The sequence below is a fragment of the Zootoca vivipara genome, chromosome 13 (assembly GCF_965207765.1).
Source record: "Zootoca vivipara chromosome 13, rZooViv2.hap1.1, whole genome shotgun sequence".
In the NCBI taxonomy this organism is placed as follows: Eukaryota; Metazoa; Chordata; class Lepidosauria; order Squamata; family Lacertidae; genus Zootoca; species Zootoca vivipara.
In genome coordinates, this window is record NC_142596.1 from 35,537,491 (window position 1) to 35,563,706 (window position 26,216).

At 47.9% G+C, this 26,216-nt stretch overlaps 1 protein-coding gene across 1 annotated transcript; it reads right to left on the bottom strand.

Annotated features, from left to right (window-relative positions):
* Positions 1-16: 16 nt before the first annotated feature.
* On the bottom strand, positions 17-25,627 carry LOC118093041 (glucagon receptor-like). Its single transcript, XM_035131763.3, has 13 exons — positions 25,553-25,627; positions 22,779-22,875; positions 18,574-18,681; positions 9,322-9,443; positions 8,930-9,036; positions 7,925-8,081; positions 5,620-5,779; positions 4,927-4,987; positions 4,603-4,672; positions 3,781-3,869; positions 3,521-3,659; positions 3,233-3,274; positions 17-2,717 (listed from the first exon to the last, which is right to left on the bottom strand). Exons 1-13 carry the CDS (start codon positions 25,625-25,627, stop codon positions 2,646-2,648), a joined length of 1,299 nt encoding a protein of 432 aa, XP_034987654.3. The 3' UTR covers positions 17-2,645.
* Positions 25,628-26,216: the final 589 nt, after the last annotated feature.

Sequence of the window (26,216 nt, forward strand, 5' to 3'; positions counted from 1 at the left end):
GACACAACTGCTTTTTGAGGTGGTCATACAGAATGGCAACCAACATGGATGTCCCTCAGTAATGAAGAAGGCGTTCAAAGTTTTATTAGCTTGAAAAACTCTTGGAGTGTTTACAGAAGTCTGCAATGAAGGGACTGGTGTTGGATGGGAGTCCTCTATTCCATTTTACGTACAGTTGGTGTGCATCGTGTACCCTTTACTTCCAAGATAGGAAGAACCTGCGGAGAAAATGGAAGTTCTACAGCAAGTTCTAGAAGATGCTAAACTTGTGGTGGGGAATAGCTGTGCTTTAGAATCCCTTTGAGCCTCCAGACCTGTAATCCTTCGAATCTTCCACTGCAGCTGTGCAGGGATTAGGTCACAGCAAGATGAACCTGCCTGTGTCTTCTTTGACGCAACCCTGACATCCAAGTCACCCAGCTCTCCGCTGTGCTTCCTTCTCCTCCCCCCTGCCTGCCCCCAAGGGGCATCCCTTTTGCTGGAAATAATTGGCACTTTTTTAAAAAACATGTGCAGAACAGTTGTCTGTGTGGAACTATCCTTCCCCTTGAGTGTTACGTTTAAAAGAAGTGGCCTACTTAGTCTGAGCAGGCGCAGAACAGATGGGATTCATTTGGTCCTCCAGAAGTTGCTGAACTACAACACCCATCACACCTGCCCACTGGAGCCCTGCTTAATGGAGCTGGTGGGAGTTGTAGTTTAGTAGCACCTGGAGGCTCAAAGGTTTGCTACTCCTGCTGCAGAGCAAGCATTCTACAAAATGCCAAGAGCTGGGTCACCTCCTGCATTCCCCCACCCCCTGCAATAAAACTAAAGGGACACTTGACTTAAATGTTTCGTGGCACTGCCCGTTCCAGAACAGGTATATTATTTTTTTCCGCCTCCAAGGTAGCTCAGATCATACAGCCTCCCGACATCCCCTTCCTGCTTTCTTCCAGACTGTTTTTTTCCATAGCAATGACTTCTGCAAATGGCTGTGTGCAGCAATCCTTATTCTTCCCTGGAGGAGGAGGGGGTTACCTAGCGCCTGCACCCCTCAAAGTTCTTTGCAGCCAGAGAGAAAGGCCAGTGCTGCAGAGGGAGGGGACAGTAGCTTCAATTCAATAAGGCACAATTCAGCCCCTCCTCTCATAGCATGTCCCTATGCCCTCAAAGTTTTTTCTTTCAAAACCCTCCATGACCTTACACTTCCCTCTATGTGCTTTATTTCTTGACACATTCTTTCCTGTGACCTTTGACCTCTACCTTTCCTCTCTACCCAAAATGACTCCGCCTTTTCCCTTTGGTGGGTGAGAGGCATTTCCAGGCAACCTCCCTTAGGAGAGTTATCATTTCCTCCTCCTCCCACTGCCAGTACGTCAGCCTCCTGGAGCCATGGACCTGTTCTTTGCAAAGTGACATATATGGATAGATGGTGGTATATGAAGAATGGTCATCGTCCCACGCGCACTGGGCAGCCAAAAAAACCTTCAGAGCTGCCCAAAGGGGAAAAGAGGCAGCAAGAGTTGTTTGAGATGCAAAGTGCGTCCACCGCTGGTTGCGTGAAGCCCGAGAAGGTCAGGGTGTGCAGGGAAAGTACTCGGAGTTCTCCCAATGTTAATGGTGCGCCTTGTAAAGTGATGCATCAGAAGCTTGTGCTTTTTAATGAGCACAGGGACCTCATGCATAAGCTGAGAGAAGCACAATCCTCGAATCCCCAGAAATGTCCTCTTTGGAGCCAAACCACTGGACTCGGCCATAGATGAGGGGAGCGTTGCAGAGTTCCCGCACTGAATCAGGCTGGCCAATGCCTGGACTACAGAGCCATGACGTCACCTGAAGGGTCTTCAATGGGTTTCTTGCTCTGGCATCTTCAGAAACAAAACTGAAAAGGGATCTCAGCGCCTGTGTCTGCAGGGCTATCTTGATCTTGGCCTAGAAACCCGTAGCCTTCATAGTTGAGAGAGGAGGTCTTCATTTCTCTGGTACAGAATATACCTCTTATGAAAAGCTTGAAGGTAGGTAACACAATGAACAATGGGAACAGGTGGTAGAGGGACAGTATTAAGGCCCTTGGTGATCTCCTAGGATGGACTGCCATTCTACCAAAGCTGAATCCTGAGTTGGTTTTGAGGCGTGGAACACAGGAAGCTCTCTTATCCCAAGTCGAACCATTGCTTCATCTGGTATTGCCTACTCTGGCTGGGCAGTGGCTCTCCAAGATTTCCAATGGGCTCTCATCCTGCCCTATCCAGAGATTGAACCTGGACCTTCCCCATCCAAAGCAGATGCTGTACCACAGAGCTAGACATGCACACATCCCTCTCGTAATTCACAGAGCTTCAGGATTCCTTCTGCAGCTTTATGCAAACCGTCCATCAGGCTCTTTGGCACTTCCTAATGCCCTTTCTTGGCTGGTATATCATCATCCGGGTGCTGTAAGACAGCAATGTCGATTTCCATGTTTTGCCCAACTCGTAGAAATAACCTCTGCCCCCTTGTTCAGAACATTGCCTGTGGTCCTCCAACAAAGCTGTGACCACCACCATTGCCCCAAGCAACTCTGTGGCCATCTGAGAATGCCAGGTGCAGCATCATGGGACAGAGCATCAATCGCTGTCTTAGGCAGCTTTTGCCTGTGCCATCTTGGCCTCCCCGATTTCCTCTTACTGGGTGCAGCAGAGGGCAGGGTGGCCCAGTTTCCAAAGCTGCCACTTCTTCTTCATTTCGGATTTCACCTGGATGAAAAGGAAGCATAAGAACAGCCTCCTGAATCAGGCCAGATATACAACTGAGAAACTAAGCAAAAGCCTTCTAAAATGGAATAAAATATTCCCAAAACAGTAACATTGGGAAAATCTAAAAGTTGTTTCAGTTAAAAGCATTCGAAAAGTGTGATTCAAAACATCCTTCCACCCAGTGATCTTGCGGTTGCCAGAATCAGTGTTCTTCAGCCACCAAGTATGCTTGGGTAAACAGGAATGTTTTCAAATTCCTCCTGGAAAGCTAATAATGATGGGAGACAAGCGCACCTCCACCAGGGAGGGCATTTCACAACCAGGGAACCACCACCAAAAAGGCCCAGTCAGCACCAACCAGATATCCCTTGGTGATGTCAGCCCCAACAAGTCCTCATCTGCCAATCAGAGGCTCCGGGAGATGATCAGGGATTAGTATGAGCTGTATAAGACTGCATGCCCAAGAGAATGACTGGATCATATCAGCCAGGGTGGGCGGTGGGGGCATTGCTTACCTCCTTATTTGCAAAGCAATACAAGACAGCAACCAGGAATCCCTACAGTAGATGAGAGAGAGAAGGAAGCATGAGCTTGCAGTAGCAGACAGGAACCTGTTGGAAAACAGGGCCAAAACCTGATGGCTTTTGCCAGACAATTTATTTCTGCCCATTGCTGCCACATACATTCTCCAACAAACATTCCCCTTTGGGGTGGAAGTAGGAAATTGGGGGGGTGGGGTTAGGAAACAAGCAAGCAACCATGTCAGAAAGCAGGCGATCTAAGCCAGGTGTTCCCAACCTCACCTGAAAGGAGTTGAGGAAGAGAGTGAAGAAGACTTTAATGTAGCGCAGCACTCCTGTAGTTTGCTCGTCTGTGACAAAAATGAAGACCACTTCATGGATCCCAAAGAGAGGGACAAGGGTGAGGGTGGCTTTGGCCAACCTGGAAGGGACAACACCAAACAGGAGATGAAACTAAGTTCCTGAGTTCAGGACTCGGGCTTTTCTTTGGGAAGCCTGAGCCAGCAAGTTTTCTTTGGGGGTTACCTGGCGGACAAACTCACCGCAGTTTGTAGTCTGCATAGCCCTTCTGATTGGCTCGCAGCTTGGCCAGGATCACTTTGAGGATCTGCATGAAGATCAGCAGGTTGATCTGGGAAGACACAGTGGTGAGCTAATCAAAGCTTGGAAGCAACAAACCCCTTGCTCACAAAAAGATGCTAACAAGATAAGGCATTGCAGCTGGGAAGACTGTATCATGTTCTTTCTTCCCCCTGTAGATTTTGGGGAAGAGCCATAGCTCAGGGGTAGAGCATCTGCTTTGCATGCAGAAGGTCCCAGGTTCAATCCCTGGCATCTCCAAGTAGATTTACAAGAAAGAAGATTCCACCTAAACATTAGGAAGAACTTCCTGGCAGTAAGAGCTGTTCGACAGTGGAATTTGCTGCCAAGGAGTGTGGTGGAGTCTCCTTCTTTGGAGGTCTTTAAGCGGAGGCTTGACAGCCATCTGTCAGGAATGCTTTGATGGTGTTTCCTGCTTGGCAGAGGGGTTGGACTGGATGGCCCTTGTGGTCTCTTCCAACTCTATGATTCTATGACTACTAGGAGAGACGCCTGCCTGAAACCTTGGGAGAATTGCTGCCAGTCAAAGTAGACAATACTGAGCTGGTCTGACTTGGTATAAGGCAGCTTCCTGTGTAGCATTTGAATGGGGGGTGAGAGACACAACATATTGCCAAGCTATACTGCTTTGACATGGCTGGCAAAGGTGTACCAAAAGCCAGCCAGACTCCCTAGCACCACCACCACAACCACCAGAAAGGTACCGCCCTCCCCCTCTCGCCCCATCCCAGGCTAGGCAAGAGGAACAAGGGGGAGGCACCTACCACAGAGGCTAGCAAAATAGGGATGCGAATAATCCACCAGTAACTCATGTTCTCGTTCAATGCCCAGCACCTGTAGCACAAACGGGCAGAAGATTGGCATCATTCCAGAGGGGTTAATGGAACAGGCAGCTCTATGGGAAAGATGGCAAGCAGGGCCACTCCATCACTCAGCTCCACTGAGAGGCCACGGCAGACACTGGGAGAGATGTCACTTTGTTCAGTCATTGACCTGCATCTTTCTTTTCTGTCTGACTGACTGTATAACATAAAATTCCTCCCTGTGCCAATCACCCCAAATTCCCCACCCCACCCCACCACACTCACTCTGCATTCTCCTTCAGGTACTTGGCAGCCATCCACGGCACCACAAAAGCCACGGGGGTTCCTGCAAGTCACACAGTAAAACCTCTGAAAAAAACCAAACACTCACTGGAAGTCGAAAAGCAAGCTATGTCCACCCACTGCATTACTGGGTTAGAAAGGCTTGGGTTTGATTTTTTTCCCCTTCTTCAGCACCCCAAATCAAGCACCATACATCAAGGGGTCTTCAGCCCAGCAAAGGTTCATCAATAGCCAAAATGCTGAGCTTCCTATTCCCTACCTTGACTCAGCTGTTGAGCCCAAATGGGCAGATTGCCCAGGTAATGCAATTGTTGCAGCCGGAGCTCCAAAATTAGCACTCCGTATAAAATAGTGTCATTTGCATAAGTTCTATTCTCAAGATTCAGAATTGTCCCCTCCCCCCCAAAAAAATCACCATGGATGAAAAGAAGATTGTAGATTGAAGCTGGGGATAAGAACTGCAGACTGTTCCCTGTGGGAATGGTAGGGCAAAAGGCAGGGAGCCCAACAGTAGGGGGAGCCTGCTAGGGAGAGCCAACTAATGCTAGCTTTGAGCAAGGTTATAGGTCCTGGGCGGCATTTCCTTAAAATAAAACAAAATGTGCTTAAAAACGTATTGTGTGCACTGGCCCCAGTATTAGCAAGCGAGTGCTTCTTAGCCCAATTCTTCCTTACCCCAGCCCAAGTACAGGTACAGGGTGTAGTAATTCCTCTCTGAAAACACAGCTCCAATCAGAAGCTTGTACAGGTAGACCGCCTCCGCAAGAAACCAATAGTGATTGGCCAGAATACAGTACTGCATCACGACTTGAGCCACTCGACAACCAATCGCAGCCTAGAAGAAGAGAACCAATCAGTGTCTTATAAGAACACTTTCCAGCACTTAAGAAAAACATGGAAACAATATAATAATAATAATAATAATAATAATAATAATAATAATAATAATAATAATTTATTTATACCCCGCCCATCTGGCTGGGTTTCCCCAGTCACTCTGGGCAGCTTCCCAAAAAATATTAAAATACAATGGTGTGTTAAACATTAAAAGCTTCCCTAAACAGGGCTGCCTTCAGATGTCTTCTAAAAGTAATACACATATTGTTGTCATTTCAATAATCATTGTTGTTATTCCAGTTATTTTTGTCGTTTCAATTATGTATTGCTGCTCTTGTTTCAATTATACCCATTTACAGCTTGGTTTTTTTTAAATAAAAAAATCTAAGTTTTCAAAAGACACATCAATAAAAATAAGAACCATTTAAAGGACCTACTTAAAAACGTTACAAAAAAGCCAACAAGGAAGGGGCCTTAACTCAGCAGCAACAGAACATTGGCCTTGCATGCAGAAGGTCCCAGGTTCAATCTCAGGCATCTCCAGGAAGGGGTAGGAGGGTCCCCTGGCTGAAAGTGCTGAAGAAGTGCTGCCTGTCAGTGTAGACAATACTGAGCTAGATGGACCAATAGTCTGACTCAGTATCACGTGGCTTCCCATGTTGTTGGACTAGAATATCCATCATCCTTAACCACTGGCCCTGCAGTCAGGGGCTGGTGGGAGTTTCAGCCTCACTGTCCAGCTGCTATCTTAAGCAGGCATCCCCAAACTGTGGCCCTCCAGATGTTTTGCCTACAACTCCCATGATCACTAGCTAACAGGACCAGTGGTCGGGGAAGATGGGAATTGTAGTCCAAAACATCTGGAGGGCCGAATTTTGGAGATGCCTGATCTTAAGTGAGACAGGGTTAAAAAAGATGGGGCTTCGTTGTTTTTTTCCAGCACCCCAATCAAGCACTTTACATGAAGAGATTTTCAGCGAAGGTTCCCAAGATGCTGAGCTCTATGCTGTCTTCCCTGACTGGAGGGGGGGGGACAGAGGGTGAAGAAAGAGCTGTGAGTGGAGGTGGGGACATTCTTCCCATCCTTTGGACCTCCTGGAAAACCCAACAAACCTGCTGTACCTGGAACTGGGTGTGGAGAGTACAGCTGAATGGGACACAACTTTGGGTAGCCTGCAGAAGCACCATCTACCTTGGGCCAAGCCCATAAAATGCAAGTCTAGAGTGAGAGACTAGAGTTTTGCCTGCTGTTTCCAGGAAGTCTTCTCGTTGGGAGACTTTTGTGGGTGAGCTGAGAGTTTGTTTGGACCCTGCGTGGGAACCCGGAAGCTGAGCAGGAGGGTGTGTCAGAAGGAAAATGAATTGATTTTTATTTTTATATATTAGCAACTTCGGATTAATGTAACATTTTTAAATGTAACTCTGCATTTTTGTAATATTTTGTTTAAGTTGTCTGTTGTTGCTACAGTTTTTTTGTACACCGCTCAGAGATATTTTTAATAAATGAATTAGGGGAGGGGGGAACCAGAGTCCTTTTCGTTGGGGATAATTCAGATGGAAATTCCCAGGTGTCAAGAAAGGTTATTTATGTATGCCACTACTGCAGCTCGTGTTTTGTTAGCCCAAAAATGGAAAACGAGCGAAGTCCCAACTAAAGAAGAGTGGCAACTTAAACTGATGGAATATGCACAGCTTGCGGACCTAACATATGGAATAAGAGAACAAGAAGAACATATGTTTAAAGAAGACTGGAAAAATTTTATTGAATATATGGAGGGAAATTGTGCATATTTGAAAACGTGGGCAGCATTAAGATAAATTCAACAGTGTAAATAAGTTTTGATGGGTGTAGTAATAGAATACTGAATGGTTTAGTTTATATATAATATGCAGGGATTTATGCTATGTAAAATGAACCATGGAATTTAAGGTTGTTTAAAGGAATATTCTAAAATGTAAAACAGAAATGTTAATAAAAAATATAGGAAATATAGGAAAAAGGAAAAAGAAATCAAATAATCAAATCACACATTAAGCCCAAATGAGCAAATTGCTCAGGAGAGGCAAAATCTGCCATTGGAATTGAGTGCAATAGTGTTGGTTTCCTTAGGTTCATGTGACAGTCCGCAAGAATCATACTTGCCTCGTGGCTCAGCAAGGCCTCCCAGTCGGACATCTGGAAGGTCTCCCTTCTCCACATCTGCTCCAGCAACGCATCCTTCACGATCACAGAGATGGCCCGTAGCCCGAAGGAGGCGAAGAGGTTTGCGTGGATGTAGTTCCGGGTGCAGCGAAGCTTCCTGGGGAGTGAAAAGGACATTGCACTGGGCACCCAATGTGGGCAAGGTGGGATGCTGTCCGCTCACCGCTGACCCAATAGCTCTGCACCACTCTATAAATGCTTTCAAAACACAAGCCTTCCAACGAAGCTAGTGTAAAACCTATTGATGGTAAGAGCAGCTCAGGAGTGGAACCAATTGCCTAGAGGGGTGGTGGGCCCTCCCTCATTGGAGATCTTCATGCAGGGGTTCAACTCAAGCCAGGCTGCCAAGGAAGACCCCTGCCCAAAGCAGGACTTGTAAGCTCCTGATCAGAAACTCCCTGGCGCATCCAATCGCAGCAGCTCCCTGTTGAACCTAATATGGCTTGTGGGCCAAAGGTTCCCCCATGCCTTGGTGTTGACAATATCAAGCTGCATGGACCAGTGGTCTGTCTCAATGCAAAAAGCTTCCTACGTATCTTAGTCATAGGCTAGATCAGGCATCCCCAAACTGCGGCCCTCCAGATGTTTTGGCCTGCAACTCCCATGATCCCTAGCTAACAGGACCAGTGGTCAGGGATGATGGGAACTGTAGTCCAAAACATCTGGAGGGCCGAAGTTTGGGGATGCCTGACCTAGATGGGCCCAGCAGAAAAGCAGCTTCCTGTGGTCACAGACATTGCTGGACACACTCAGTCCTGTGTATGTCGAAGGAATCGCCATCCAAAATTACAGCAGCCAAATGCTGTGGATTTCTCTTATCTCTCTCTTCCTTGCACACCTCCTGCACCTGTACAGAACAGGCTGTACACTTGAGAGAGAAAGTGAGAGGCAAAAGCGCCCATCGCCATCCCACAGGGTCTTTCGCTCCAAGCCAGGATGCAGTACCTGAAGACCGTCAGGATGAGCAGAGCCAAGACCAGGGCCAGCAGAGAGAGGGAGTAGCCCACGGTGTAGAGGACCTTGAAGCTGACCATCAGGCGGTAGGACGATTCCTGCACAGGAGAGGAGGCCCCATAAGACAAGCCATGGCAGCCCATTTCCCCTCTTCTCTGGACGCATCCAGCCAATAGGGAAGATGCAACTGGGAGCACCGGAGGCCAGGGACAGTGGCGCCATCAGGGTAGGACTTGGGGGCAGAGGTATGGGCCTCATTCAGCAGAACGAGCAGGGAGGCCTTCAAACACAGCCGGTCAGGCTTGCCATGTTTAGAAGCAAATGACATGTCATTAGGAGCTTCACAGAGGCTCCAGCAAATCCCAGCAGGCTCCCCTTCTCACCTCTCCAGTGTTGCCTTCCACCTCTTCCTTGCACTGGGAATGATCCCTCCAGCGCTCTGTCCCGTTCAGCATCGCCCAGTGGCCATCAGGCCCACACTTGCGGCTCACTATGCCATGTTTAACTGTGAGCAAAAAAAAACACCAGACATTAACAGGCTGACATGCTTGGAAATGTCAACGCTTACCATCACTGTGCAGAACATACGTCCACTGAAAGCAAGCTGGCATGAGCTAAGCTGCAGGGAGGAAGGGAGAGTCCAATCCTCTGAGGGATCATAACAATAGGGTCAGGCAGTAGGACCCAGAGGGATAGCAGGGCTCCAACCACCCCAGCACAGTGAGCCAGGCACTATCATTTATATATTCAGAGGTCACAGGGCTGCTGTCAAAAAGGACAGCTCAGTGTCAGAGCTCCGCTTGCGCATTTTGCAACATCTAGTTCAATTTATCTGGTCCTGACAGTGTGGCTGTTTCTCTGTTCCATTATCACTAGCAGTTGTTAGTGTGGGCGGAGAAAAAAATATAACAACAACAACAACAACAACAACAATTTATTATTTATACCCTGCCCATCTGGTTGGGTTTCCTCAAGCACTCTGGGCAGCTTCCAGCAAAATAATAAAATACAATAATTCATCTAATATTAAAAGCTACCCTAAACAGGGCTGCCTTCAATTACAGTGAGGTCAAGTTGAACTAGCCATTACAAAGGTGAAAATGAGAACCCTAGCAATGTATGTTTTCAACAGCAGCCGGATGCTACAAAATGGGTTTATCTGAAACATCAGCACCAAGGACAGCGACTCTTCCTAATTTCCCACTTGGTTTACAGTTGATGCAAAATGATGCCTGCTTTGATTTATGGAACAAAGAGGCAACCTTGCGCCATCCAAACATTCTGGAACACAACTCATATAATCTCTGACTCTGGACATTGGACTGATTAAAGGGCCCCTGATTTATTGGTTGGTGTCCTGTGGAGGTAAAAGACAGTGCAAACCTAGTCATCAGGAGTCAAGAATATGGCCTAGTCAACAAGGCAAAGTTGACCTAGTCAACAGGATTTGAGACGTTGGATAGAAGAAAGAGCAAAGCCACTTCCGCGCCTGCGACGGAAGTGGGGTTGTGGGCCGACCGACTGCACCACCGCGTAGGGGCTGCGAGTTCAGCCCCTACGCGATGGTAGCTTCCCGCCTGCGTCACCCCCGACCGGCCAATGAGAGCGGTCGGGGCGGAGCCGCCAAGTTTAAAGCTCCCCGCAGGCGGGAAGCAGCCCTCTTTACTTCCTTGTTCGCCGAGCGAACGGTTCAGCTTCGTCTGGTGACCCCTTTTTTTTTGCCTCGTCGTTTTGCCTCTATCTGCTGGCTGTTCTGTGCTTTGGGTTCCTGCCTACCTCATTTTGCTACAAGGCTGCAGGGAAGAACGAAGGGAGCCCTTGAGCGGTGGACGCCTGCGCTACCGCTCATCAGCTGTGCGGCGGGACCGATCGCCAGCTGTTTTGTTTTTCTCCTTTTCTCCTTGCGAATAGCGTGGGACCGCTAGCTCTCACCAGGGCCGCGGCTACAGGCACGAGCAGCGAGGGATCCCGGGATCGCCAGGCGCTTACGCTACCGCTTACCAGCTGTGCGGCGGTACCAATCGCCAGCTGTTCTTTCTGGGTCCGTGGCTCTGGCAGCTGCAGCGTCCGACGACAGAGAGGCTGTTCGGGGGACCGTGAACAGTCTCATACGCCCTAGCCTGCTTCCGGATCCATCGTGCGCCGGGGTGCAGAGTCGAGGCGGCTGCCTCCTCTCCCCGCTCGATTTAAAGGGACCAGCGTGAAGCCGGGTGAGCAGCTTCTGATTACAATCCCCTTTATCTCCCCTATAGCGTTAGCAGCTTAATTCCCACCTTTGCTGACACACAGCAGAGGAGCTTAATTGCTTCAATTTTTGTTCTCCCTCCCTGGTGGCTATTGCTTTGGTAGTGAGCTCGGCTGGCTGAGAGCCCATTTCGCGGTAGTCAGGGATCACGTGGGTGCGGCGGCCATCTTAGGTGGGTCTCCCGGTTCGGCATTGCATAGGGCGGCCATCTTGTGTGGGGCTTTCTACGTCCAATAGCGGCCGCCATTTTGAGTGGGTCTTCCTGCGTGTCGTCATTTGCCCAGCAGCCATTTTGTGTGTGACCTCGTGCGTCCGCTTGCGGCCGCCATTTTGAGAGGGGCAAGTTACCGTTTAGGCTTAGAGTCGTTTGCCAGACGCCCATCTTGTGTGTGGCCTCGGGCGTCTGTTAGTAGCCGCCATTTTGAGAGGGTCATTTGGTGGTTTATGCTCGGGAGCGGCCATCTTGTGTGTGGCCTTGTATGCCCGCTAGCGGCAGCCATCTTGAGAGGGTCAATTTACCCCCTAGGGCCAACTGTACCAGTCCATTGCCTACATTTGCCCAAAAGTTTTTTCTTCCCTTTTATAATAATTGATATTGTTGCTAATTGTTGATTTGGTCAGCAGATTATTGGATAAATTATTAGTTACGTGTGTCTCACTGGGAATTAATTGGCAGTTTTGAATAGGTCCTCTAGTCCCCAACCAATTGCTTGCAGTTCATAGGCAGTTCAGCTACGGTTTAACTGGCAAGTTAACTGACGGTTTATGATTAGGTGCTCGTGTCCCCAATTAATTGCCTGAAATTTATACGCAGTTCAGTGACGGTTCGACACGCCAGAGTGCCTGCAATAATAACCAAAGTGAACGGCAGTAATAATAATAATTCTATTCTTAGGCAGTTAAGTAAATAATTCGTAATTTAATCGAAATTAATTGCATTTAAACATTGACGTTACATCAATAAATCCATAATAATTATATATATATCAATAATAATAATTAAATTAAAATAAAATTAAAATAAAAAATAAAATAAAATAAATAAAAAATACATAAATAATACATAAAAATAAAAAATAATTAATAAATAATTTTAAAATAATAATAATAATAATAATAATAAAAAACATAGAAATTATTTCATATTTTATTAAAATATAGAAGTGAAGCAATAGCACAGAATATTAGGTAATCACTAAGCGTATTAATAGGTAGTTGGTACGTTGTTTGGAAGCTTACTGTCATACTAGGTGCATTTGATAATGGCACCCAGACGTGACCGAGGCAAGGCCCCCTCCAAGGGTCCTGCACCACAGGACAAGGCTGAGGCCTTGGCTCGGGTGGTTTCTACGCTACAGAACACCCTGCAGGATGTTTGTAAACAGCTAGTCCCTCTGGCAAAATCACTTGCACCCACGGCCGGTGCCACACAGGAGGATCCTCCTGAGTCGCAAACGGTGATTGCAGAGTCACAGGATCTCATCTTTGACACGGGTTTAACAGATAGCCAGTCGCCTTGCACTTCTGCTTCTTTGTTTTCCAGCTCCGGTTCCGAGCGTGGAAGTGACATGAGCCAGGCCCCGCGGACGCGGGGGCAGAAGGCACGCACTAACGCCCCCAACTCCCATCCTCAGGGAGCGGGGGTTCAATCGGCAGGTCCTTCCAATCTGTCAGGCCTGCAAGGGGCAGGTCCTTCCAATCGGTCAGGCCTGCAAGGGGCCCAGCCCGCGCAAGAGGTGGCCCAGCGGAATGATGGGGGTTCTGACACGTCTGAGAATGACGACACCTCCAGGCCAGCGAAAGATGGTGAATCGGCGTCACGGGACGAAGAGGAGCGTCGTCAGGGGGGAAAGGCAAAAAAGAAGACCGAAAAGCGTAAGAGAAGTAAGGATGACGACTCATATGACTCAGGTACGTCGTCCGAATCAGATGGCGAGGTCCCGATGGAGGACTATTGGGGGATTGCTGAAGATCAGATGGGGCTCCCTTTGTGGGTGCATAAGAGGCGGGCCAGTGCTCATCGTAAGTCATTCAAGGGGACATTGGAATGGAGGGATGGCGCCCTTATTCCAGATTCAAAGTATTCCACTAATTCAGACACAGATATCATTCTGGGATCCCATTTATCTAATAAAACGCGGGAGAAAATCCTGAATGGCGATTTTATAGATATTTTCACCCTTTTACCGTTATCACAAATGTTGGGAAAGGGCGAAAAGAGAAAGGAGTACGGCAGGCGCAGACATAGGACCCCACGTGCTGACCGCACATTCGAAAATTGGTTGGATGGAATGCATATCTGGATTGCGGTGATAACAGCAGCATACCCAAAGAGGGCAATGCATTTAATGGCTTACATAGCAGATGTTAGGATGGCCTATAGGATGGCGGGGGAGGCGGCCGCCCTCAATTATGATGAAGACTTCCGTAGGAATGCTTCACAAAACCCTAAAACCAGGTGGGATCAGCGCCACCAACATTTTTGGAGCAATCACGTGGTCCCGTATGTAGAGAGGAAGCAGACGGACCCGCCTAGGTCCGCCAGGTTTGAACCCAGGAGGGACCCGCGACGCAGGGTTTGTTGGGAATATAATAAGGGCCTTTGTCAGCGACCTAACTGTAAGTACATACATGAATGCGAAAAGTGTTTGGGTCAGCACCCGGGAGTTTCGTGCTTTAAAGGGAGGCAGTCCTTTCGGGGTGGCAGGGGAAACTCGCACCAGGGCCCCAGAAACACCTCAGGTGCCCCCCAGGGAGCAACTGCAGGGACTAATAGATATTAACAGATCTCTTGCTCTGGCCCACTCTCCCATAAGACTTCACCCGCTAAAATCACTGCTTGATTGTTACCCCAATAACGATGCAGCTAAATACCTTTGGGAGGGGTTTTCAACCGGCTTCCGTATACCCGTACGTACCCCACCTAGCACAGGTGAACCCCCCAATCAAAAATCTGTTAGGGAAAGACCAGACATAGCCATTAAAAAAATTAACAAGGAAATATCAGCAGGACGTGTAGCTGGCCCGTTCGCAACACCACCGATACCTGATCTCCATATTTCCCCATTGGGAATGGTCCCTAAAAAAGTCCCAGGTGAATTTAGGCTCATTCATAATCTCTCCCACCCAATAGGCAGGTCTGTCAATGACGGCATACCCCAGGAGCTGTGCACGGTGAAATATGCCTCCTTCGATCAGGCGGTGAAGTTAGTAAGGCAATTTGGTAAGGGTGCCTTGATGGCAAAATGTGATATCGAATCAGCGTTTCGCCTACTTCCAGTTCACCCGCAGGACTATAAATGGCTGGGTTTCAGATTTGAAGGGGCATATTTCATTGACAAAGCCATGCCTATGGGTTGCTCCGTGGCATGCTCTGCGTTTGAAACTTTTAGCACGTTCCTGGATTGGGCCCTTCGCTTTAAAACAGGTCTGCCAGGGGTCACCCATTATCTGGATGACTTTCTTTTCGTGGCTAGCGCGCACAGTTCCGAGTGCGCACGCCTTATGCAGGCCTTCTCAGACCTTGCAGAGGAATTGGGGGTACCGTTGGCAGCGGAGAAAACTGAAGGGCCCCTCGCGCGCCTTACATATTTAGGCATAGAATTGGACACCGTGGCGCAAACTTCACGTCTGCCTTCTGAAAAGCTAATCGCCCTCAAAGAGACCATTAGGCAACTCATCCCTCTTAAGAAACTTACCCTTAGACAAATGCAATCACTTCTAGGACACCTCAACTTCGCCTGCAAAGTTATATCACCTGGACGTCCATTCTGCCGGCGCTTAGCCAGGCTCACGGTTGGCCTAACAAAACCTTTTCATAGGAAGCGACTCCCCCGCGGGGTCAAGGCCGACCTTGAATCCTGGCTAGTGTTTTTGGAGAATTATAACGGGGTGTCGTTATGGCAGGACACCATGATGTTACGGCGGGCCGATTTCCAGGTGCAATCCGCTGCGGCAGGTACTTTAGGTTTCGGGGTTTACTTCAAAGGTAGATGGTGCTCGCAGCGTTGGCCGGCCGGCTGGCAAGGTACGGACATTACGCGTGATTTAACATTTCTAGAATTTTTTCCGATAGTAGTAGCCGTTCATTTATGGTCCGAAGAATTCAGGAATCGACGGGTCTGCTTCAGAACCGACAACCAAGCGGTGGTCAGCGTCCTAACCCGGCAATCCACGCGATCGATGAGGGTGTCCTCTCTCCTTCGCCACTTCGTGTTACTCAGTTTGCAGTTAAATATGCAATTTCCCGCCAAATTTGTGCCAGGGGTCAATAACAACATTGCAGATGCTTTGTCTCGCTTCCAGATGGATCGCTTCCGATCGTTGGCACCGGAGGCAAGCCAGTCGCCGGAGCCGTTCCCGGAACACGTATGGAACCTTGGGAGCGAGAAATCCTAAAGGGAGTATTAGCTTCGGTTGCCCCTTCTACACTGAGCTCTTATAAGCGGGCTTGGTCCGATTTCACTAAGTTCAGGCAGAAGGGATCCACTGCCTCACTGCTGGGCCCACCTACCCAGGGGGAGGTCATGCAGTATGTGGTGCACTTGAGGAACCTGGGTCGCGCACCGAAGACCCTCAACATTCATACAGCAGCCATCACATTCTTTTCCAAATCTCTCTATTTTACAGATCCGTGTGACAATTTCCATTTGCGTAGAGCTATGGAGGGCTGGCGTAGGCTCCAGCCGCCTGCCAGCGACCCTAGGCGACCCATTACCTTTGACATGTTGGTGCAGGTTCATAGACAGTTGAGGTCCCTCTGTTGGTCCAAATTTGAAGCGCGCCTATTCTCTGCAGCTTTCTCTATAGCGTACTTTGGGGCGCTCAGAGTGGGTGAGGTCGTGTGTGAGGACTCCCCCCAGGGCATCACCCGTGGCATACTGATACAGGACGTATCAATGTCGGACTCCCAAATGCAGTTGCTCGTACGGTGTTCTAAAACTGACCAGAAGGGAAGGGGCGCGACCATTAAGCTCCCTGCAACAGGTACCCCAGGTCCTTGTCCGGTAAAAGATACCAGGCGGTTTCTTTACCTCCGGCCCCCCGGCCCGGGCCCACTGCTTGTCCACCAGGACGGCGCCAGGCTCACCCGACACCAATTCACTAGGGTTCTGCGCAAGGCCATTGCCTCCTGCGGTTATAATCCCACTGAATTTTCAGCTCACTCTTTCAGGATTGGCGCGGCTACGTCAGCCATGCATTTGGGTCTTTCGTCCGAAAGAATTAAGGACTTGGGGAGGTGGAAATCGAACGCGTACAAAAGGTACATTCGGACATAGCCTCGACTTGGTTGCCTGTCTGATCCCCGGCTGTCATTCTTTGTTTTCAGGTCCTAGGGTCGTACGCATCTGGATAGCCGGGCACAGCATAGTCCATTGGGCCCGGGAAAGGGCCATCGAGGTGGGCCTGGGGAATGGGCTGGGACTCCCTGAATTTGTTCAAGTGTCCTGGATCGCGAGGAGAGGCATGCTGTGGGACGAGTTGCTGCCGGCAATACAAAATCGGGCTGCTTCACTCGGCTACCCCGACCTACTAGTGATCCAGCTCGGAGAGAACGACCTGGCTTATCGCAATGCAGTGGACTTAAAATTGAAAATATTCAGAGACTTTGATACCCTGCTGGACAGCTGCTCGGGGTTGACGCTGCTTTGGTCATCCTTGTTAGAGAGGCGCACTTGGCGCGATGGACGTTGCCCTATCGCTTTGAACAAAGCCAGACGCCTCCTGAATTCTTTTGTGATCCGCAGAGTTCTATCGTTGAACGGTCACGCCATTTCACATCCAAGTTTGAAACAGAGTGAAGCAGCCCTTTATCGCCACGATGGCGTTCATCTGTCGCCCAAGGGGAATGATGTTTGGCTTGAAAACTTAATTACGGGAATCAGAGATTGGTTGCGTATTAGAGAATTTAATTAGGCAAATAAGAGATTAGGATCACGGTCCCCTAAAAGCATAAGAAGTCCCTAAATAATCTAATAATTAATTTTCAATTTATTTGAGGAAGCATGAGAGCGGATTGGCGGCGAGCCTGGGGGGGCTCGAGTGGCGGTTAGGCGTTGGAAATTTGCATAACATTAGGTGGAGGAGGGGCTGATTGCGTCACCAGCTGCCCTAAATTGGAGAAGTAATTCCGTTAGAGGATTCCGGGGGCGTTGCTTGGTCCTGAGCCTGGAGTTGCCTGGGCCGTAGGGCACGCCCCTTCGGTGGCCACAGGAGGAGCTCTAGTAGATCTACATCGCGGGGCTCCTTTCTGGTGGTTAACTTCTCAAGGACTCCAACACACGGGTTGGAGTCGGATATAGTCCGTTAGGTTCCAACGCCTAAGCCAATTCCGCTCAACATGCTTAATTAATAAAGTTGTGGCCTTAACCACCCAATTAAATCTCAATCACTGTGTCACGAGTCTTGATTACGTGGGAAGGAGGGACATTGCCACACAAAGCCACTTCCGCGCCTGCGACGGAAGTGGGGTTGTGGGCCGACCGACTGCACCACCGCGTAGGGGCTGCGAGTTCAGCCCCTACGCGATGGTAGCTTCCCGCCTGCGTCACCCCCGACCGGCCAATGAGAGCGGTCGGGGCGGAGCCGCCAAGTTTAAAGCTCCCCGCAGGCGGGAAGCAGCCCTCTTTACTTCCTTGTTCGCCGAGCGAACGGTTCACCCACCCGCCCACCCCTTAAAAAGAGGTAAGGGGACGCTGCTATGGACGTGAGTCGGTTGCCTGGTTAGTCAGCGGGCCGGGTAGGATTTTTCCCATACTGGGCTAGCCATGATGGGTTTTTCGCCTACCTCGTAGCATGTCGTCACAACTTAGGCTAGGCGGTTAGGCGTTGGAAATTTGCATAACATTAGGTGGAGGAGGGGCTGATTGCGTCACCAGCTGCCCTAAATTGGAGAAGTAATTCCGTTAAAGGATTCCGGGGGCGTTGCTTGGTCCTGAGCCTGGAGTTGCCTGGGCCGTAGGGCACGCCCCTTCGGTGGCCACAGGAGGAGCTCTAGTAGATCTACATCGCGGGGCTCCTTTCTGGTGGTTAACTTCTCAAGGACTCCAACACACGGGTTGGAGTCGGATATAGTCCGTTAGGTTCCAACGCCTAAGCCAATTCCGCTCAACATGCTTAATTAATAAAGTTGTGGCCTTAACCACCCAATTAAATCTCAATCACTGTGTCACGAGTCTTGATTACGTGGGAAGGAGGGACATTGCCACACAAATAGGGATTTGCAGGACAAGCTGAGAAATCCCAGCACGGAGACCTGCACACATTTTTGGGGAGATGGCAGAGAGCGTGGTAGGTGGAGTGTAAAAGAATTTTAGTGAATCTAAGCCTCAAGCTCCCTGGAATGCCTTGTGGATACTCTCCAACAGAACCCACCGAGAAACACCCTTACCTTTCTCATACCAGGGCAAATAAAAAGGGCATGAGACATTGACAATGGTCCCAGGGCTCCCATCTGGCCAGCATGCATACATGTCAAAAGTCCGATTGCAAAACAGCCCTGAAAGAGACAAAAGCAAGCCTGGTTGGGAAGGGCAAAACATAGAAAGGGGTCCAATATATTCAGCACAACACCCCAGAACACAATGTCAAATGCCTTCCGCATCCTCAGTAGGTATAGAATAGAATACTTTATTACGGTAAAAGACCATCTCTTGTAAAAATCCCTTTGGGAGAACAGTTCCAAGGAGCATAACATATACAGTATGTGACACTTTGTACAACAATAAAATTGATATTTGTAAATGCAATGCGCATAGGAATACTTAAAACTTAAGCAGCTGCCGCAGAGAACTGGGCCTAGGTTGCTCAGGAAACCGTATTTTGGTACGTTCAGACGGGCTGGTTATTCTCAGTAGAAAGTCTGTGTCTGCATATCTGGACACAGAATCTGGCGACCGTCCTGGTTATCTTCTGGTCTTTGCCTAGCAGGAGCAGGTCGTATAATTGCTTTTCCGGGAGGCCCGCTGACCTCGCCAGTATAGGGTCCAAGATCTCCCTCCGTGCCTCTTCTTGGAAGGGGCATCTGAAGAAAAGGTGCTCTGGGCTTCCTATTTCCTCAAAGGGCAGGCGCAGAGTCTTTGGGCGTATGGGATTTTTTTGTATGATCCTTCCAAAACAGGTGTGGGCAAGGTCGCGCTTCTGGCAAGTGTATAGGTATACCTCAGTAGGTATATATGTGGCTGTTACTTCTGAGGGTGAGAGTTAGCTCAGCAAAGGGAGCTGGTCCTGGGACATCCCCAGTTTGACCCTTGTCCAAGTTAGACCCCCCTTAGGCTTTTCTAGACCATTTCTCAGCCACAGTCCCCTTTGGCAACATGGAGTTCCATTGTACATAACACAACTTATACATCATTCTCCTGAAGCTAAAGGACCCCTTGTGCTTTTTCAGTGTTCCTAAATGCCTAAATTCGGAGCATGCAGAACAGCTCCTTTGTGCCTTCTCCACAGTGACCCTGAGAGCCAATCCTCAGACACTGACTCACCTCCTTTAAATCGGATTGGCTGCAATCAGCACAAAGTATCAGAAGACACCTTCTCATTGGCTAAAAGCTCCCCTTTCATGCTGATCGTGTGGCTCTGGGACTCTAGAGACAGTGACCCTGCTGCAAAGATCGTAAGAGGTCTTTGACACCCCCTTCCCTGCCCACAGCCCATGGCCGCTACACCTCTGTCTCCAACATCAACAATATTCACTGGGCCATCAGCATTCAGGATTCTTTCCCCCATAAATATTTTTTTGTCTTGCTGCCTGAGCCTCCTATCCCCCCCATCGTTCTGCCCGGACACTGAGGTCCAGCTCCGAGGGCCTTCTTGCGGTTCCCTCATTGCGAGAAGCCAAGTTGCAGGGAACCAGGCAGAGGGCCTTCTCGGTGGTGGCGCCTGCCCTGTGGAACGCCCTCCCATCAGATGTCAAAAAGGAAAACAGCTACCAGATTTTTAGAAGACATCTGAAGGCAGCCCTGTTTAGGGAGGCTTTTAATGTTTAAGAAATTAGTGCATTTTAATGTTTCTGTTGTAAGCCGCCCAGAGTGGCTGGGGAAACCCAGCCAGATGGGCGGGGTATAAATAATATATTATTATTATTATTATTATTATTATTATTATTATTATTATTATTATTATTTCTTGTGTGGATAGGGCCATTCTGGCTATGTAAGAATCCTCATTCGGAGAACGAGTTTGAAGTTCGTATACAGCCCACTGTCTCCAAACTAACAGCAACTGATGGACCTGTTCCAGTTTGCAGATTCGTCTAACCCTCTTTCAAAGCCATTTCAGCGTGGCAGTCACCCCTGTCACAGCAGCAAGTTCCACAAATTAAGTGTTAATTTGCACACCCATTTTTCAGAAACCAGATCATAAGTGCATAGCCCTGCAAAATGTAAAGGGGAGGAGAGAGGCAAGTGCCACTCTCTCGAGGTAGCTTTCTTAACATTACATGAAATCAGCACATTTTAATTCTATATATTGCTCATAGCTGTCAAGTTTTCCCTTTTCTCGTGAGGAAGCCTATTCAGCACAAGGGAATTTCCCTTTTAAAAAAGGGAGAACTTGACAGCTAGGATATTGCTGCCCCTTTAAAAAATGGGGGGTGGGGTTTTTGGAAGGAAAGTATTTGATACATTTATTCCCCTCTCCCCATTCTTAAACAATACTTAGCTGGTGATCTGAATGGTTCCATCCTGTAAAGTCACCCCCCTCTTCACAGGAAGGCAACTCAGAAAGCACCTTCCACTCCTTTTGAATGAGAGCCTTAATAGAAATTGGTTCACCCTGCAAAAATCAGCTTCCTAGCAGGAGCAACATCCATAAAAGCAGATAAATAGAATCTCCGGACCTCTTCCCTACATACACACACACCCTTACCCTTGTTGTAATCAAAATCAGGGTGCTTAAAGGATGCATCTATTCAGTGGGCTTCTGACTTTGCATTTAGCATTGCAAGGAGGGTGCCTGCTGGGAACTGGGGTGTGGAGTTTCACTGGCTTCCTTATATTGAGAGAACAAGAATCCACCCTGATCACTGCACTTAGGCACGTCCCTTCCTTTTGCTAGAATAAAAATACCCTGCCCATCATCAAACACTGCTTTGAGTGAAAATGGGCACCCCCTCTGGGATTGACACCCCAGGAATTCCTATGGGATGTTTGGAGACTCTTTAGTCCATTGCAGACTGAAATATTACGTTGCAGTTATAACTGACTGATGGAGGGAGGTATGGATGGAGAGAGAGAGATAGAAAGAAAGCAGGAAGGTGGGAGAGAAATATAAGCCTTGCTAGGGCAGGAAACAGCTGATGTGCCACCTTTATAGCAGGTGCCCAATTAAAATAATTTGCGGTGCAATCTAATGCACATCTGCTCAGAAGTCAGTCCCACCCATTTCAATGGACCTCACTGCTAGGCAAGGGTGTGTATAGAATTGCTATGCTATGCCATTCCATGCATGTTCACTCGGAAGTAAGACTTGGTATGTTCATTGTCACCCATGGTAATGCAGACGTTTAGCTGCAATCCTATACACTTACCTGGGATTAAGTCCCATTGAACTCCAAGGGGCTTACTTCCGAGTAGGCATGTATAGGGCTGTATAGTTAGCCTCTTTGGCAGGCCTGCCTGTGATTGGAGGAAACAAAGAGAGGGGGAGAAAGTAGGTGGTCCCAACCAATCAGTGCAGGGAAAATGCATCTCAAGGTATACCTGATATGAACCAATGTCATATTTAGCACACACAAAAAACCCAAAAACGATATGAAAATATTTGTACTGAGAACCAGCTAATAAACTGGTGCATAAGGTATAAATAATAGGTGTCCCCCAAAGAAACTGTGAACTTGAATATCATTTTTCACCCAGCGGTGGTCAGGTAAAGCCCACTCAGGGACCCTGATTTATTCAACATAATTTGCTGCATTTTCTAGTGCATTTCTTCCATCATGGAACTTGAAGGAGAGCATTTGACTTGCATGCAGAAGGTCCCAGGTTCAATCCCAACAACTCCAGATACAGCAGGGGATGTCCTCTTATCTGAAGACCTGGAGAGCTGTAGACAAATACTGAACTAGATAGACTAGTGTGTCTGACTCCGTACATGGTGATGCCCTGTGATCCTGAGAGGCCCCTTTGAAGGCTCAAAGGGAGTTTAAGGCAGCCTCACTGACCTCAGTAAGGTGGCTGGGTCACCTGTCTTCAGACCATGTGCAGGAACATTAGAAGCTAGAATTGGGCTAGAAAGATGATGCAGAAGAGGAAATCCTAAAAAAGTGACAGCTTTTCAGGATTTCCTCTTCTGCACCATTCTTCTAGCCCAATCCTTAGCAATGTAGGAATCTTTTGCCCAACATAGGGCTCAAACCCATGACCGTGAGGTTAAGAGTCTCATGCTCTACCAACTGAGCCATCCACAGGCCCTGGGCTTCTGTAGGAGGAAGGTGGAGTATCTAAGAACAAGTATTGCTCTAATATTTTTATGCAAACTGCTTTGTGAGGTTTGCCTGAGAAGCAATACATAAATATCTAAAATAAATAAAGAGATGCAGATTTTCCTTGCACAATTGCCACTTTAAAATCAGCCACAAAGAAAACAACTCCTTACCTGAAGGGTAAGGATCACTTGCTATCTTCTTCAAGCACTCATCTTTATACCTCGTCCATTGTTCAAATGTCTTCTCCAGAACTTTTGGGCTGCAGCCCTGCAAAAATAAAACACTCTGCTGAGACTCAGGGCAAAGGTCACCTTTACTCCTAGACGGATAGTATGAGAATGGCCCAGGACAGCACAGCGCCTTCTCCATGGGGCCACCATGGTCCATCTGCATCTGCTGATTGAACACAGTGAGGACTAGAAACTTGCAGTTTTGCATTAGATAAAAGTCTCGGAAAGCTGCACTGTGCACTCAGTACCACACTGTGCTCTTTACAGGCGTGGGTGGACTCACAGCAGTGCAAGGGAGGGTCAGGAGGCCAAAATCCATTCACTGGACCTCTTGCACTGTTGTTTTTTTGGTGGTCCTGCACAATGCACCATTTCCCTCTTCTAAACAGGGAAAGAGAGGCATGTTCCCACGCTGCAATTGAAAGCATCTCCCAAGAGAGAGACACTACTGTGTTTTCTGGTAAGTACTCAGCACGGTTGCCAGTACTTAGTCTGGAATTGCAAGACCTTTGCCTCTTCGGGTCTCTAGGGAAAGAGGTAAAATCTCAGGGAAAGGGAACAGAATTAAGGGGACAATCTAAGGGACCCTTGAGACCACCTGTTTGCTGAGCATCCGTCCTAATTTTCTAACACAGAGGTTAAATGGCTTCGTTGAGCATTCTTTCTGATTTGTTTGTGGGGAGATTACATGCCGCTGAGCATTCATCCCGACTTACCTGCTTATTACCCATTTTCCTGTCTGTCTTTTGTCCATCCCATAATTTTGAATGCAGTTGCTTGCCATGAAAAATCCATTCTTTTTCTCTTGGTGGATAAAGCATTTTTGAAGCACATGCCTTCCCCCCGAATGACTCTGGGAAGCTGTAGTTTGTTAAGGATGCTGAGAGTTGTTCGGAGACTCCTCAAAAAACTTCAGCTTCCAAGATTCATTGGGAGGGAGGGGGACCCTATAACCATTACAGCAGTATGAAAGTGCTTTATATGTATGGTGCAAATGTGACCAGTTTATTCTCTGTTGCTCGATAAAGAGCAGGACTATATACAGCGGGTGGAAATGGCACGAAATGAGATTTTGGCTAAGTATGAAAAGAAGCTTGCTAACAGCAAGAGCTGCTCAGCAGTGGAGCAGAGTTCCTAGGGAAGGCCGTGAGCTCTCCTTGGCTGGAGTATTGAGAAGCTGGCTGGCAATCTGTTCCTGCTGCTGTGTTTGCTGATTCCTGCACTGAGCAGGAGGTTGGATGAGATGACTGCCAATGTTCTTCCCGATGCTGAAGCTCAACAAACTGTCCACAGTCTTCATTCATATTTGAGCAATAATGAAGACGAAAAACTTGGCTCTTTTACTACAACCTCCAAGGACCACAAGCAGAGCCAAGATCTACCTGTACCTACTAGGTGGCCATCCTCTGCCACTATGAAACATGGGTCATATCCGCAGCATACATGTAAAGTATCCCCGTCCCGTCCCCCCCAAAAGAATCCTAAGAACGGTAATTTGTTAAGGGTGCTGGGAACTGCAGCTCTACAGGAGGTAAAACATTTAATATTTTTATTGGTTAATGTATTTATATCACTATATGTATTTTTCTTATTAGTTAATGTATTAGACTCCTCCCAAGTTGGGATTCAAGGCAACTTACAACATTTTTAAAAACATGAGATTAAAAGACAAAGTAATGAAAACGAACTAATGAAGAACAATAGTTAGAATGCAATAAAACACATTGAGAACCAGCATTATAGTACTGATTGCCCTGAGATCAGATCAGCTCGTCTACACCTATATTTCAAAGCCCTGTTTATATAGGAAGGAATTAGCATGCTGGTGGAAACGTAATAGGGTGGGAGCTTGTCTAACCTCTCTTGGGAGGGAATTCCACCATCTGGGAGCAGCCGGATAAAAGTCTCTCTCTCTCTCTCTCTCTCTCTCTCTCTCTCTCTCTCTCTCTTTCCACAGTTCCCAGGTTCTTTGCAGGAAAGCACTGAACATTAAATGTGCTTTAAAAGTATTGTGTGGATGTGACCTCCATCTCCTGATCTACCAGGCAACGCCCTTTAACACCCAGTCTCCACGCTTATCAGACTAGACAGCTCAGTTGGTTAGAGCGTGGTGCTGATAATGCCAAGGTTGCAGGTTCGATCTTAGTATGGGACAGCTGCATATTCCTGCATTGCAGTGGAGTTGGACTAGATCAGGGGTTCCCAAACTAAGGCCCAGGGGCCGGATGCGACCCAATCGCCTTCTAAATCTGGCCCGCGGAAGGTCTGGGAATCAGCATATTTTTACATGAGTAGAATGTGTGCTTTTATTTAAAATGCATCTCTGGGTTATTTGTGGGGCCTGCCTGGTGTTTTTACATGAGTAGAATGTGCCCTTTTATTTAAAATGCATCTCTGGGTTATTTGTGGGGCATAGGAATTCGTTCATATTTTCCCCCCCAAAATATAGTCCGGCCCCCCACAAGGTCTGAGGGACAGTGGACCGGCCCCCTGCTGAAAAAGTTTGCTGACCCCTGGACTAGATGATCCTTAGGGTCACTTCCAACTCTACAATTCTGTGATTCTATGATGTTGGGAGACCTGCCAAACCTAGCCCACAGCACCTGGCTTTGAGCAAGGAGACACTGTCCATGAGACAAAAGGTACCCCCCCACCCTCCAACATCAAAGCCTGCATGAGTAAAGATGGTGCGCTGGCTGGCTTGAAGCTCTTACCTCCAGAAAGATCAGGCTCATCCAAGGGAGGCAAATCAATTTAGTCACAGACCAAGGGGAAGATGCATCCCTCATAGTTGGCTTTCCTCCTTGGCACGGGGATCACAGCCAAAATACGGTCCCTTCGAAGTCCCTGAGAGAAAGAGAGAAGAACATGGCAAGACAACAGGTTTAGAGACACTTTTGGAGAACTTTTGTCTAGTCCCTGGGATCTTCCAGACAGTCAGTAAAGATGGATGGACTATCCTGTCTCAAAAAAATGCTACAGAAACACTTGCCTCTTCCCATTACTATTTCCCTGCTGATTGAAACGGCTTTCATTTTATGTAACCACAACATTATTGATATAACTAAACATGAAGGGGGAAATAGATCCAGACAGAAAAACAAGAAGTTTTGACCACAGCAAACAGCAGGCACCAAACCTAAGTACCTAATTAAATCATTACAATTATTATTATTATTATTATTATTATTATTATTATTATTATTACACACTATACCTGGAGGTCTCACATTTTTGTATCTGATTTTCAGCTCAAAGAGCCTTGGATCTAACATCTGCTCAAGGATAGCTACAGGTGGAAAGCCCCACTTCCTCTGCAGGGAGAGATGGGTCTGACTCGCACTCATGCAGCTGTGTGTGTGTGCGCACGCACGCACG

Excerpts from the sequence above, each read along its gene's own strand:
- LOC118093041 (XM_035131763.3), bottom strand. The coding sequence starts at position 25,627 with ATGAGGGATGCATCTTCCCCTTGGTCTGTGACTAAATTGATTTGCCTC. Across the intron at positions 5,780-7,924 it reads AGGCCTTGCTGAGCCACGAG|GCTGCGATTGGTTGTCGAGT; the intron begins GCAAGTATGATT and ends CTCTTCTTCTAG. Across the intron at positions 3,660-3,780 it reads TATGCAGACTACAAACTGCG|GTTGGCCAAAGCCACCCTCA; the intron begins GTGAGTTTGTCC and ends TGTCCCTTCCAG.